The 16,208-nt window shown below is 39.3% G+C and overlaps 1 protein-coding gene across 23 annotated transcripts in view; it reads left to right on the forward strand.

Annotated features, from left to right (window-relative positions):
* ROBO2 (roundabout guidance receptor 2) overlaps positions 1-16,208 on the forward strand; it is a 1,531,972-nt gene that overhangs the window by 1,409,430 nt on the left and 106,334 nt on the right. For all 23 annotated transcript variants that reach the window (XM_048868811.2, XM_048868637.2, XM_048868676.2 and 20 more), the window contains 4 exons: positions 233-438; positions 7,569-7,650; positions 8,385-8,550; positions 10,466-10,632. In XM_048868811.2, coding sequence (XP_048724768.2) covers positions 233-438; positions 7,569-7,650; positions 8,385-8,550; positions 10,466-10,632 — 621 coding nt within the window. The remainder of the gene's footprint in view (positions 1-232; positions 439-7,568; positions 7,651-8,384; positions 8,551-10,465; positions 10,633-16,208) is intronic.

Here is a 16,208-nt window from a genome sequence, read left to right on the forward strand (position 1 = left end):
ATTTCACTGTAACTAAGCACAACCCTTTTAAATATGCCAAGAAAACATCTCAGTTGTGGGTGCATGAATGCATAATGGGCATTGCAGAAATTAGCGTTTTCAACCTCCCTGGATATCATATACAATTTTCTTAAAATCTATATTCTGTTATGCCAGATACTAACTGTTAATCATGACAGATATTAACTGTTAAAAGGTAGAGAGGTTCAGTAATTGTTGTGTTGTCATTTAGTTTTGACAGATAGACCTCCACCCATCATTCTCCAAGGTCCAGCCAATCAGACGTTGGCAGTAGATGGGACAGCTTTGCTGAAGTGTAAGGCCACTGGCGACCCACTTCCTGTTATTAGCTGGTTAAAGGAAGGATTCACGTTCCTGGGCAGAGATCCTAGAACATCAATACAGGAGCAGGGGACTTTGCAGATTAAAAGTCTACGGGTGAGTACTAATATAAATGAATCTTTGTTCCGACTGGATCGTTACTGAGCTGGTGAGGAGCCCCCATCAAACAGTTAGACATCCTTATCTTCAAAGTTGACATGTGCCCCTCCATTTAGAATAATGTCTTTCACCAGCAAGCTTCACTGAGCAAAATTCTCTGCCAGAGAAATAAAAAAGGGGGATATGATTTAACATTGCTGTAGCCTTGTGGTTCCCAAACTTGTTCCACTGCTTGTGCAGGGAAAGCCCCTGGCGGGCCGGGCCAGTTTGTTTGTCTGCCGCAGCTGCAGATTCGGCTGATCGCGGCTCCCGGTGGCCGCAGTTCGCTGCTCCAGGACAGTGGGAGCTGCTGGAAGTGGTGCAGCGGCCAGTACATCCCTCAGCCTGCACCGCTTCCAGCAGCTCCCATTGGCCTGGAGCAGCGAACCGCAGCCACTGGGAGCCACGATTGGCCGAACCTGCAGATGCGGCAGGTAAACAAACCTGCCCAGCCCGGCAGGGGCTTTCCCTGCACAAGCGGTGGAGCAAGTTTGGGAACCACTGCTGTAGACGTTTCAGGTAATACATTAGGATTCAGACAAAATGCATTAGAACATAGTACCTAGCAGTAGGGGCTGGTCAAGCTTCACTCCATGCAGGAGATGGAAGGGGGACTGGTCACCATCTCCATCTCATTTGATCCTGAGGCTGGATGCCAATTCATTCAAAGTTGCAAGTTGGAGCAGCCTCATTTGTTCCAGCTGATAATTGTCTCCCAGGAGACTGCAGCCAGGCTTTGGCCACTCCCTCCCTTACCAAATCCATTGCACCAGGGCCTGGGAGAGGGAGGTACCCTGCAGCTGGCTATGCTGGTTCTGTCCTATGTGTGCTGGTGTTTCCCCAGCTGCTTGGTTAGGGCAGTATTGCATCCCTCTTTGGCATAAGGCATGGAACACTGTCTGGCCAGTGTTGTTTTGAGGTATCTGAAAATCAGATGCCCTGAATTTCAGGAGGGTGGAATTCAGATAGGGAGAAGAGACAAAATGAAAAGTTGTCAATGTGAAATTTGATCTGAAATGAAATTCTGGTCCCTTGATCGCCTGTGGTCAAGCATTTTAAATGACTTTTTAGCTAAAATAAAATAAAAACACCATATATTTGAAGTATGTTTTTTTTCAAAGGGATTTAGAATTAAATTTATAGGACATTTTCTTATATAATTGAGTCCATTCCTGTAGCCTGTAGTCATGCTTGTGACCCTTACACATGCTGATTGTCACACTGAAGTCATTGGCACTCCTTGCTTAAGTAAAGCAGGACTGTGTTCAAAATCTGCTGGTCCCAGCAGGTACTGTGTGCTCCAACCCGTCCCTTCCTCACTCGGGGAATGACCTCTGTGGGAAGCGACAGGAGCCAGGTGGCATGGGGTTATCCTCAGTTGCTCATTTAAAGTAGCTTTCTGGCTGCTTTATGCTGCGGTGCAGATCAGGGATAGAGGACTGATTCTTTAATATATTTATACTCTCACAGAGTGGTTGCCACTCAAAAGACAAAATTTACCAACAATTTATCACATTGATATCTGACATAAGACTAGTATGTCTTCTTTAGAGTACAAACAAAATCTGCAGTATCTCAGCTGCCACAGTGCTGTACCTTGTCAGTAAATATTATCTAAACGTTGTGTAGATGGATGTATTTATGTATAATATATAAAGTATAGAGATACTCATAAAAATATCCAAATATATATTACATATGGTGCAGAAAGGTAAAATAGTTATATTATACATTAATTGTTTAAAAATAATTTCAGGAAATATTTAATTTCATCAGCACTAATGCTTGTACTTAGTTTTATCAGGAAAAAAAAAGAGAATCTGCAGAACTATAAAGAACAAGAAATGAGCAGCAGTTTAGTTTTCTGCCAACATTTCATCAGTGATCATAAATGAATTGTTAACTTCCGTGGAACAAAATGGAATTTATTAAAAAATTTATGCTAGCTTTCCTTGAGTAAACAATTTATCCTCCCTCTCTGGGCTAAAGGCGGGTTTGGGCCATGAAGGTTAATGCATTTTTACTGTAGAGCTGGATTAAACAGTGCGGTTGAATAGTCAAGATCCACCAGTAGTGTTAGAAAGCAGCAATTAGAGGTGGGAGCTTGGTGATTTCAAACAAACTTTCAGAGCATTGATGATGGGCTTCTGTGGAGTGTCCATGAGGCAGAAGCTCATGGGATCCCTGCCTCCATGCGGTTATGCAAACAGTAAAATACTTGTTGAATCGTGCCAGCACATTAATGTCTTTGTTAGAGGTACATGATCTGTAAAGGAGAAAGGAAATACTGGCAAGGGAAAGGAAAATCTGGCATTAAGTGTGACTTTAAAAGACATGGAGCTTTTATTGATCCTTGAGTGGCTCATTCTTTAATACCCATTTTCCTTTAAGGCTCAGAAAGATACTCCTTAACCCTTCTCAATGCAGTAACACCAGGAAGAAAGACTCAACACCATATATTGGTTTATATTAGGGCTGTCAATTAATTGCTGTTAACTCACATGATTAACTCAAAAAAATTTATTGTGATTAAAAAAATTAATTGTGATTAATCACAGTTTTAATCGCGCAGTTGAACAATAGAATCCCAATTGAAATTTATTAAACATTTTTGGATGTTTTTCTACATTTTCAAATATATTGACTTCAATTACAGCACGGAATACTAAGTATACAGTGCTCACTTTATATTATTTTTTAGCACGGAATACAAAGTATACAGTGCTCACTTTATATTATTTTTTATTACAAATGTTTGCACTGTAAAAATGATAAATAGTATTTTTCAATTCACCGCATACAAGTGCTGTAGTGCAATCTCTTTGTTGTGAAAGTGCAACTTACAAATGTAGATTTTTTTTGTTACATAACTGCACTCAAAAACAAGAGTGTAAAACTTTAGAGCCTATAAGTCCACTGAGTCCTACTTCTTCTTCAGCCAACCACTAAGACAAACAAGTTTGTTTACATTTATGGGAAATAATACTGCCCACTTCTTATTTACAATGTCACTTGAAAGTGAGATCAGGTGTTTGCCTGGAACTTTTGTAGCCGGTATTGCAAGGTATTTACGTGCCAACTATGATAAACATTCATATGCCCCTTCATGCTTCGGCCACCATTCCAGAGGACATGTTTCCATGCTGATAATGCTCGTTAAAAAAAATAATGTGTTAATTAAATTTGTGACTGAACTCCTTGGGGGAGAATTGTATGTCTCCTGGTCTGTTTTACCCCCATTCTGCCATATATTTCATATTATAGTAATCTCTGATGATGACCCAGTACATGTTCGATTTATGAACACTTTCACTTCAGATTTGACAAAACACAAAGAAGGTACCAATGTGAGATTTCTAAAGATAGATACAGCACTCCACCCAAGGTTTAAGAATCTGAAGTGCCTTCCAAAATCTGAGAGGGACGACATGTGGACCATGCTTTCAGATGTCTTAAAAGAGCAACACTCCAATACGGAAACTACAGAACCTGAAGCACCAAAAAAGAAAATCAATCTTCTGCTGGTGGCATCTCAGTCATGATGATGAAAATGAACATGTGCTGGTCCACACTGTTTTGGATCATTATCGAGCAGAACCCATCATCAGCATGGACGCATGTCATCTGGAATGGTGGTTGAAGCATGAAGGGACATATGAATCTTTAGGGCATTTGGCACGTAAATATCTTGTGATGCTGGCTACAACAGTGCCATGCGAATGCCTGTTCCCACTTTCAGGTGACACTGTAAACAAGAAGTGGACAGCATTTCCCCTGCAAATGTAAACAAACTTGTTTGTCTGAGCAATTAGCGAATAAGAAGTAGGACTGAATGGACGTGTAGGCTCTAAAGTTTTATATTGTTTTATTTTTGAGTGCAGTTTTTTTGGTACATAATTCTACATTTGTAAGTTCAACTTTCATGATAAAGAGATTGCACTACAATACTTGTAATGTGGGTATTGAAAAATACTATTTCTTTTGGTATTTTACAGTGCAAATATTTGTAATCAAAAATAAATATAAAGTGAGCACTGTACACTTTGTCTTCTGTGTTGTAGTTGAAATCAATATATTTGAAAATGTAGAAAACATCCAAAAATATTTAAATAAATGGTATTCTATTATTGTTTAACAGCGCGATTAATTGTGATTATTTTTTAATCGTGTGATTAATCACAGTTAATTTTTAATTGTTTGACAGCCCTAGTTTAAATGGGAAGCTGCAACTTTTATGAATTAATGTAAACTGGAAAGTTTAAGTCTTCCATTAAGGCTACCACAGCAACAAAGAGTCCAGTGGAGGTCCAAACTGAAGTCCTTTAGACAGGACCAATCTCAGGGCAGGCTACAATTAGCTCCCCTTCACCATAACCAACCAATAGGGATTTTAGCATCTTACCAAAATAATTGTGACTGCCCTTATTGCATACAAGGGTTAAATGTATATGTCAAGGTAGCTCATTGCAATTCATCTAATGGATATGGTCCGTCTTAGCTCAATGCTGACATTTACTCTGGAGCCCCTACACAACCTTGCCCATGCTCCATAGCAACCACACTGGACCCCAGGCCAAACCTTGAATGTGAATCAACACAATTCCCCTATGTGCCAAATATCCCGGTTGCTATGAGGAAGTGAAAAAAAATTCCATATCCAGGTCAACGGTGACAGGAAAATTCCTTCTCTGCTCCAAAAAAGCCGCTTACTTATTATTCATAGCATGCCCAGATACCCAGTGTTAACCAGGGAAAGGAGGGCAAGTGCTTAATGATTATCATAATCCATCCATATATTCAGATTTTCAGATGTCTCCCTTCATGTCCTTAAAAGCAGCCAGTTGGCCGCAGCCATTGGGAGTGGGTGTCTAATCCACAAGCTATGTAGAGGTTAGGTTTTGGTCTTTCTGCCAGTGGCATGATCTGTCCTCCCACATGGAACACCTATCTCCCATTCAATTAAGCCTCCTTCCCCACACCACTGAGATGGTATGGGATGTTGAAAAACAATGAATTGCCATTGACTGTCTGATTTCTCTCCATTTTTGTGTGTTTTAATAGCAAAAAAGATTAAAAGGCAAACAATATTGTCATGCTGATATGAAATTCACTAGGTACACATAATCTGTTCATAGTCTGCATAGCTGGTAGTTGATTTCATGGCCTGGAAGAAGTAGAATACCCCAAGTATTCTTTATATATAGTATTTGCCTTCTAAGTATACGCACAGTGTCCAGTGCCATACTCCACTTTGCAACAGCGATGCACAAATGCAGTTAAGAAACTTTGCCTTAAAAAAGAGTTTCCACTACCACATAATGAGGAGGTACCTTTTCCCAACCAACAGCTCATAAAACACATTGTAAAATAGTACAGCAGAGAATGCTCTACCACTCCCCTTCCAGCTGATAAGGCTATCTCCAGTCAAGTGCCGTTGTCTTTCCCTAGCAACCAGTTCACATTTTGAATATTTCAGCCTTTATCAGAGAGCCTTTCTGACTGAAGGCAGCTGCATCTTCTTAAAATTCAGGCCTTGCTTATACAAATCTACTAAATAGTTACATCACTAATTACCTGTTGTGCCCTGTCCATAACAATAGTATACTGCAGCGATAATGTGTCAGAAGCAGAAAGTGCCAACATGATTCAAACACGATAAACTTCAAAATCAATTAAAATATGTATCAGCAGATATTGTAAAGCGCATCTTGCTGATTTGCCTCAACAGCCATCTGGAAAATCAAGCTATGAGCACATTGATTTCAGTTCCAATTTAGTATAGTACAGAGCACGCACATGCTATTCCCTTACAGTCCAATAAACCATTTTGAATTTAGTCCTATATCCATTGAGATGTTCCAATGCAGTCTTCCCCCAGTGAATATAATTCTTCTCTCATATCATCAGGGTCAGCACTCTCCCAACTCCATTTCCATCTCTAGGCTAACATGCTTTACACACACCAGGTTTGGGGCTTCTCAGTAGACTCCACACTGTTGGCCAACTGCGGTATTCCATTGATCTCTGTAGATTTCCCCAGACCAAACATCAGGTCTCATTCACAGCATCCCTTAGCCTTCAAAGTGAGAAATAACAAAACATCAGGGGAAATCAGTTAGTGTGGCAGAAAAAAAATAAATAAAAAGAAGACCGGGGAAATAACTCTAATAGTGTCAATGTGACCACAAACAATTTCCCCAGATAAACTCTGCATATCTGAATCATTTATGTGACTATAATGCTTTTCATCCCCAAACACTTCTCAAACTCCAGACTACAGCACCACTGAAATGCACATACAGCATCACTGAAACCCCTCTGGTGTGAAAGGCAGCTGCCAGCTCATCAAGAAGCTCACTCCACTCTGCATAAAAATGGAGAGGGAAGAGGGAAATTTGGCCTAGGCCACTGACCCAGCCTTACCCTTTAGAAAATGTTATGCGTGAGGACTTTAATATCCATACTAACTAGACAGGACTGGTTTTAAAGTCTCATCTAAAAAGACCCATACATGATAAACTGCATAGTAATACTTTCTCTACAACAGAGGAATAAAAGGAGGTGAGACAACCCTGCTGTGATTGGAAACTGTAAATCAAGACAGGGATTATGAAACTGAAGCTTAATCTCCTCTGAGAAGTAGAAATCTGTACCCATTTCACAATAATTTAGACACACTTTAAATTATAATTTCAGTCACATCTATAGTATATTATATTTTTACTGGAATTCACCTGGATCTTCCTTCATATATTAAAAAAAAAATTGGTGACATGTTTTAAATTAACCATTCTGTAATACCCATACCCTGTACCACTGGCATTAACTATATGAGAATTAGAATAATGGGTGGTGGGGGGGGAAGCAAGTGAAACTATTAAGAGCAAGTAATCTTATTATTGTTCTCTAAAGTAAGCCACCATTAAATGATTATTTGAGAAATGTCTGGTGTCCTTTAGTGGTGTACAATGTCGGCTAAGTCCTTCTTATTTTACATCAAGAAATATTCAGAAAAAAAGCTGAGAGGATTGTGCCACCTGATGTTAAAGATTTGTCAAAAATGCCCTTAACCGTTTTTGTATGACTAGATATCTGACACTGGCACTTACACATGTGTGGCGACAAGTTCGAGTGGGGAGACATCTTGGAGTGCAGTGCTAGAGGTGACAGGTAGGTCATGTCAGAGGCTCGTTGTTCTCTTGGCTTGTGTTCACCGTATTATAGCAGATCTGTTTTAAAGGGAACCGGGACTGAGACTAATATAGATTTAGGTAGAAAGGCTGGATGTCTTCACAGCCTTAGATTTTGGTATTATTTGCTCTAAATCTCCATTGATCGTACAACCAGTTGTATTAGTATCAAGGTAAGTTAGAGAGCTAAATCTAGTCTAAAATGGAGTACAAACAAACTAACTGTTTCCATGCAGGAAGGTCCTTATGACCACAAAGAATCCCACTGAAGTCACTGGGGCTTCATGTGGGGTGAAAAAGTCTACCTAATTGGAGATCCTTTTGTAGGATTGGGGGCTTTCTCATGCCTTATATTGACTGATGTGTTGACATTTTAGGTGAATCTATTCCAGTTATTAAAAAAAATAAATAAAATAGACTAGGCTGCCTGCCTCTTCTCCTCCTTTTTCTTTTATTGTTGTTGCTTTCTCTGGTTTGTTTTATGAGCAAAAGTTTATCTAAAGACCTACAGCCAATCATCCAGTAACATAAGCCTCTAAATGTAAACCTGACTCTCTGTTGTTATTGTTAAGTTAGGTCAGTACGAATTGGGGCCATTGTGCTGACTACTGTAATTTATTTTTATAGTTTTTTTATCTTTACTCTCCTTTTTTGAAATCAAATTGTGCAGTCAAGGATAAAAGTTAACTATTTTTTTTTATTTACCCCTTACAGAGTCTGGTGGAGCAACAATCAGTAAAAATTACGATTTGAATGACCTTCCTGGGCCACCATCCAAACCCCAGGTCACTGACGTTACTAAGAACAGTGTCACCTTGTCCTGGCAGCCAGGCACCCCTGGAAGCTTACCAGCTAGTGCATATATCATTGAAGCTTTTAGGTATGTGAAAATTTCCACTTTTAATCTCTTTCCTTTCTAATTTTGTTTTAACCCCAGTGTTAACTGTGCTTCTGATCTGATGGTACCTGTGTGGATATCTACACATTCAATTAACTCACTAAAGGCCTTATCTTTGATGGCATGAAGTTCATTCTTAATCTTCAAGAATTTCTCTTTATTATTAACCACCTATTTCTTAATAGAAAGTTTACACAAGCACTAGGCTATTTCTTCAGGTCAGCAGAAGTATAGCTTGACTATGCATTCACTCATCTGTTACTTTTTTCTTAATCCTGATCATCACTGAGGGTTTCAAATGAGAATGTTGACATTGAAATTGAGAGGAGGTAGTTTAATTAGGGTTGGGCAAACCAGATTTAAAAAAAGTTAATAATAGTATTCACTAAACCTTGAACATGTTGGGATGTTTGGTCTTCTTAAAGGAGAACCTAAAAAAAACCAAACCACCCCATTTGAAATTCCAGTATGTGTATACCATGTGGAATAAAATATATCATTTAAAAAAACAAACATCTGATCATTTAGAGCTTGATCCTGCAAGTCTGAAGTTGATCAGAGTTGAGGTGCTGAGCACCTCATAGATGCACACAGTATTTGCAAGCCACAATTCAGTAGGTTACTTAAATCAATGGGTTACTTGTGTGCTTCAAATTAGGGTCATGTTTAAGTACATTCCTGAATCAGAGTCTTAAAGTGAAAGAAAAGGAGTAAATATATTTTGTCTTTTAGTTAGCATGGTAATCTATAAAATATGTACAGTAACAGCTTAAAAGGCCACAATGATGACTACTCATCCTTCTACATAAATATCTATGTGCCATTTCTAAAATATGCAAATAATTGTTTTCCGTAAAAATGGTAACTTCCAATATGTCTTTTGATTCATATGAAAATAGTGACCCATTTGACTTTACATAAGCTGCAATGACATCCCACCGATGACTCTAAAAATCACCATATATTCATAGGGAGCTATTTTTAACAATCACACTTGAGATTTTTACAGATGCAAGGTGCTATATTCTGTTTATAGAACAGTCCAATTGAAAACTTAAGCACAGGAAAATGTATTCATGCATTTTTCTTCTTTTAAAGATGTGTTTTTGAAAGGGTCTATAGTAATTTTACATATGGATTTAATTCAAGGAGAACACATTCTTTTAGCAGGACAATTTATTGGCATAATTTACCCTGTAGTATAGAAAGTTATTCTTTTAACAGGTTTATTATTTTCAAATATTTGTTCAAGAGGGCCCCATTTATCATTCAAATTTACTTTTCCACTTTTCTATATCTGTTCCTTTTGCAAGTATTTATTTTAGTGGGCTATAATGTATTAGGAAAAGCTTTCACTTCAGCTGGGCTGAAATATTTTTATGGTACTATTGTTTTGTTTCATAATGTGGCCTACTCTCTTCATGAATTAACTAAAACCAGCAGAACAGCTTCATTTTTATTTTTTTTTATTGATCTTGCTATTTTTTTCCCCAGTGGTTAACCTTGGCAAGGAAATGAAACCCAACTTATTTTACAAATCCTTTCTCTCCCCAGTATGTAAAAGTTTGTTATAAAGAGGAAGGTGATGAATTGTTCTTAACCACTGAGGAAAGGACAAGAAGTAATGGGCCTAAATTGCAGCAATAGAGATTCAGACATTAGGATTCTAACTGTAAGGATCATTAAGCACTGGACCAAATTACCGAGGGAGATTGTAGAATCTCTGTCAGTGGAAGTTTTTAAGAGCAGGTTAGACAAACACCCATCAGAGATGGTCTAGATAAACTTAGTCTTGCATCAGTGCAAGGAACTGTACTATCAGGGACCCTTCCAATGCTATATTTCTATGATTTCTTCTTGCTTTAATCTGTAGTCTTCAACCATGTTTCCATTGCAGCCAATCTGTGAGCAATAGCTGGCAAACAGTTGCTAATCATGTAAAGACAACACTCTACACTTTAAGAGGATTGCGACCCAATACAATCTACCTGTTTATGGTGAGAGCAATCAACTCACAAGGTCTGAGTGACCCCAGTCCTATGTCAGATCCTGTCCGCACACAAGGTAATGTCAATCATTAATTGTTCATGTGATCTTCAGCTGTACACAGGACTTCTCCTTGAATGACTTGATAATAGAAAGAAGGGTGGGAAATCTCTGAAAATTGGGCCAGTTTATAAAGTTCAGCTGCTTTGAATCACTCTGGTAACTCAAAACACTGTAAACCCACCTCAACCAGTGGGGAGGTGATAAACCCCAGTTTAATTCCCTGCTGCACTACAGACATTTTGTATAATCTTAGACAAGTCACTTAAGGCCAGATTTGTAAAGGTTTTGAGGTGCCTAAAGATGCAGATAGATGTCTAGCAGAATTTTCAAAAGCACCTAGATGCCCAACTGACATTGGGTTCCACTAGATTCCTGTCTGCATCTTTTGGTGCCTTAATACCATAACAAATCTGGCCCTTAGTCTCTCTGTGCCTCAGTTCACCATCTGTAAAATGGGGATAGTCGCACTTCCCTTTCTCAGAGGGTTTTTGTGAGGATAAATATATTCAAGATCATGAGGCACTCAAACACTGTGTTAATGGGGGACATATAAGTATGATACAAAGATGGAAGCCCGGTTTACAGCTAATTTTCATCACCAGAGTGGCTCAAAGCAGCCAGAGTATATGAATCATTCTGGCCCAGTATTTCTGCAGAGAATCAATGTGAATCTAATTCATGCTGAGAATTATTTTACAAGATATTCTGAGACACGTGTGTGTGTGTGCATTTACATATTTTATGTTCTCTTCATTCATCCACCGAATACTAAACTAAAAAGTATGGCCTAAATAGGACTTCTCAACTATAGGACAGCTAGTGCAATTAGATGAAGATGGCCTGATCCTCCATTGCCTCCCATCTCTTACACCTGTACAGAAAGGATGTGAAATGCTGACAAATCAGAATGGTTGTTTTATACCCAATTTACTCTCACTATGCTCAGTCTAAATGAATATGGTGAAAATGGATAAGCTTCTCTGTGGAGCACAGAGTGTGGCATAGCTTTGTCAATGCATTGACCAAATTCTGCATCCCACATTGGAAAACAGTTATGAACAATTGTTTAATCAGATGTATTCCTGTTCACAGATGATTCAGAGTAATCTCCTACGATTCATTTACAGAAAGGTCTTTTCCTTGCCTTGTATGGTTGTGCAGTGAGGCAAGAAGGGTGTACACAGCTTCTCTACCCCTGCAGAGTCACCCAGAGTAGTAGCCACAGCAGTTGTGGGAGACCCTAGGCTCCTCTCTGCAAAGGGGCAGGGATGGGTGAGAACAGATGAGGAGTGAGCAGAGGCTTGGTTTTTAAAGGTCTTGTTCCAAATTTTTGCTCCCCACCCCCACTGCATCAAGGAGACTCCAGGTGGGATTCTGCTCCCCAAAGCAGCATGCTTCCCATCAGTTCCCCTGGGGATGTGCGGCTGTGCATCAGCCCTGACTCTAAACTCCATGCTCACAGCACAATCTAGCTCTTAAGAACACTCACGTTCCACATCTTTACATCTGACATACTGACAAGAGATTTGATTTCAGCAAAAACAGTTCTTTTTATTAGCTTCAGGACATGTTGTAGTTTCCATTTCCACAAGCTGTTCACCAGCCCACACACGCTGCAACATGTAGAGTATGTATAGCTCTTTGATACCTTACCGTTTAGTGGAATTAAATCATAAAATCAATTGAGAATTAGCATAATGTTCTTGTGTGATTTCTAATAATGCTTGGATTCAACTCAGCCTCACAAAGGAAGCTGACACACAGTAAAAAGCCTGTTCATACTAGCCATTGCAAAGTAAAGAAGCCAATTAAAGCAATGATACATTATATTAATTCGCAACAGGTATCCATGATAACTTTTATATCTTAAAATTTGGCTTCATTAAATAAAAATATGGCAAATAGCATGCAGGGTATACTGGGCAAATTTACAGCATTGAATTGCAAATCCTTACACTGAGCAAGAATTCCTCAGGCTACTAAGAGCACTACTGATCACTTTGTATGTTTAAAAACCATATATGCAGGAACACTCTTGAATAATATTGAAATAATACACTCTAAATAAAACACTTCAAAACATACTAGATTCATTGGGAGCTACTAGTTGTCGAGGTCATGCTAAAATAAAGTCCTTTGTAACTTCCAAATAAATATATGGTTCTCTCTGGCGTGTTGGTCACCCAGAAGATGTCTAGCAAACATGACTTGAGGCTAGCCCTCCCATTCCAAGGAGCTCTCAAACACCATATTGTCGTTTGGCTTCTGTCACGAGGTCTTTTATCTGATATATCTTATTTCTGGGCAACCCTAATTGCCATACCTTTCAGGATGGCTTGGGTCTGATTTGTTCTCTCCTTCCTGGATTACCCTGCTCTGGTCTAACTTCTCTATGGCCAGTGCCAAGTTTTTCAGTGTCATGAACATTGTTTTGCATATGTGAACAAAGTTTCAATTTCAGTGGCTCCCCTGGCTCCTGTGCCACCCTCTTCTATCCCAAACTCCCTTTCCCAAGCTCATCCAACCAGCCAAAAGTGTCTCTAGCTGTGAGCCTGCTAGGAAGTACAGAAGTGTAGCCTCCCACCTGCACTAGTTATCAGGTCTCCTTCTAGGATAAATTCCACTGGGGCAGGGGCTCTCAGCTAGCATGACAGGGACTATGAAGCTCCTAAGATTTCCAGGAGAGTAGCTCCCGCCGGCACGTGGCATGCCACGTGGCATGGAACAGTCCAATCACATCTAGCTAATAGTTGCACATTATGAAATTTTTATTTTCTATTTTTTTCATCATAAAGCCTAGGAAATTCCTTTTAAAATATATTAAGAAAGCATAAAAAATGTACAATTAATCACTTGAAATCAAACAATGACTCTGCCCCTTTGTGGCTCTAGGGTACTTTTTCATCACACAGTCACACCTAATTTCACAAATAAATAGAATATCACACAGTATTCTTCTACAGCTTTATATACAAATGAGTAGCATCTTGTTGGTCACTGCACTACTCTGCATAGGACAGACAAATCGATTAAACAAGTTTACATGAAAATCACATGCACAAAGACTGCTCCAGAAAAATTATACCAACATCCTATGGTGTGGTTTGGTTAAACAAATTATATTGGAATGAGTTTGGAAAAGCTGCCTTACTTATGAGTTGGAAAGCATTTTATTTGTCAACGGCTAGGTATTTTGCAGAAAAAAAATATTTTAACATGTTTCAGAGAGAAATATTTATTGACACTGTATTTCACTTCCCTCATCTGTAAAGCCACATATGCTTGGTGCTATGAATCCAACGACATAGGGTTCAGTGACAGAGGAACACAATAACTAATGTAATTTTAGAAACCTAAAGACCATTTTCTATACCTAACAATGGCATGATTTGAAGATACAGTATCCTGGGATCTTCCTGGGCTAGAACTTTCCCACTGGGACTTTCCCTGTCCCAGCAGCATAAAGCTCTCATCTCTAGCCTTAAATAATTGAGAGACTTAAAGTTGTTACTGGTCTTGGATTTACTATTTCCTGCCCTGCACATCAGGTGAATGTAATTCTGGGAGAGAAGGACATATTTCTCATTCAGGTTGATTTTGAAAAATGCAGCTATCTGAAGTTGCTGGATGTTTAGAATGCAGTCCTTGGGAAGATGGATAAGTGGGCAGAATGCTGATATGGAAGTTAAAGTTGCATGCAAAATGCAATTAATCACATGGATAACACTACCACATGCAGGTTCTTGTGTTTGTCTGTATAATGTACAATATCACATATGTAGTGGTGATATCCCTCTGTAGCTCTAATTAGTACATTTTTTTGAGTTTATGGACATTTGTCCATATTAAAAAAAATACACACTGTATACATGATATATTTTTACCCTCCCAAAGGGAATATAATCATATAGGACGCTGTTGGTTCTGTACCATAGATAGAGAATAATATGTTCTAAGATGTAATCATGTGTGGCTATGGGAATTGTTTTATACTAAGTATAAAAGTGTTTTGTAGTTAGTATAAGTTACCTTTCAATAAACAAGTCTGAGTTGCTCTGTTACAGATTTATCTTAATATCTGCCTGTCTTTTTCTTTTTCACTCACTTTGAATAGGCATATTTTGCTTAGCACACCACTTCTGTACCATTGCTAACTTTTCCATATATGGATTATATTCCCTTTGGATTATATTCACACATTTGAAAGTCAATAGAAAGCCTGTGTAAATAGAGTATCTTTGGTGAATCAAAACCCATAATATTGCTGGAAATATGAAGTTGAAATCTGGACTATGAAAACTAGATTTTGATCTAAATCCTGAGGACTGAGGTATCTGAGACATGCTTTGAATGTTTTTCTTTTTTAACAGCAGTATTATCTCTACTTTACAATAATGTTTTTTCTATTAAGAGAACAAAGGGCCACATATTACTCTCCCATACATGAACCCATCAAACAGAAAAAATGCCACATTGTTTGAGTCTTCCCTTTGTGAGGGGAGGAGTTTGAGGCAGCATATATGGGGAAGTAGGTGTGGTCAGTTAAACCAGTGGCTCCAGCGGATCATCTGGGAAATCTAAGCAGAACTCATGTATGCTCATCCACTTTGTAGCAGGCCTCTTGGCCCTCTTTCTCTTCTAGGAGCATAACTTTTGTGAAGTAATTGAATCTGAGCACTCTGCCTGTGCCCCAACTCCCTGCCCTTCATGGACTAAAGCAGACACCATAGTGATGGTTTCCAGTAGCAGTAACTCCTACATGGATTTCCACTGGGAATTCTGTGGTGTGCAGATGGACGTGTGCCATGTTCAGTGGCTCCTCTCTGACTCTTAACCCAGAATAACACCTCAAACCCCCCAGAGTACTAGTGCATCTCTTGGGAGGAATCCTCAATTCTTTCCAAGGGTGAGTTTGTGAAGAATGTGGTGAAGATGCACTACTCCTTTCATAGCCCTAGAGAGGTATCTATGATGACTTGCTCCCCTTCATGCTATGTTGTGGAGAGGAATATGAGGCCCAATATTTGAATATGTGGAATTTTGAAAACATTGGGACAGAGAAGTGTTTCTCACAGTGCTGCATACTAGGGAGCCAATTCACCCCGCACTGGATCCACACACAGAAAGCCACTTGTCTGAGAAGAAGGGTGATTCAGTCATCTCTTCAGCACTGACCTAGCAGATCCTTCTCCAGATGGTCAGGGGCCTGTTCTTAGGGATGGGATGCAGATGAGTAGTCTCAGAGGATGGGGAATGGGTGGGTAGACCAGAGGCAAGACTAGAGGGATTCACATCTTGAGGCCACACACAGAAAAGACAATACAGTTTCAGGTTGCATAACTTTTTCTACATAGCGCCATGGAAATGCTTGAGGGCCACTATTGGCAGGGAGCAGAGCCAGATTGCTGTGATAGGATGGAGCCTCCACACAGAATGCCCTGGCCTTACACAGAGCCACTTGGAACCTACCTGGTTTCAGGTGGGGGAATCCATGTTTTCCTTCCCCACCCTCCTGCTGAAGGCATGATTTGGACTAATCTCTGCAAGGTAATCCTTGTGGAAGTTTTCTCCAATATCTTTTTTATGTGAGA

Source organism: Caretta caretta, chromosome 1 (genome assembly GCF_965140235.1).
Source record: "Caretta caretta isolate rCarCar2 chromosome 1, rCarCar1.hap1, whole genome shotgun sequence".
NCBI lineage: Eukaryota > Metazoa > Chordata > Testudines > Cheloniidae > Caretta > Caretta caretta.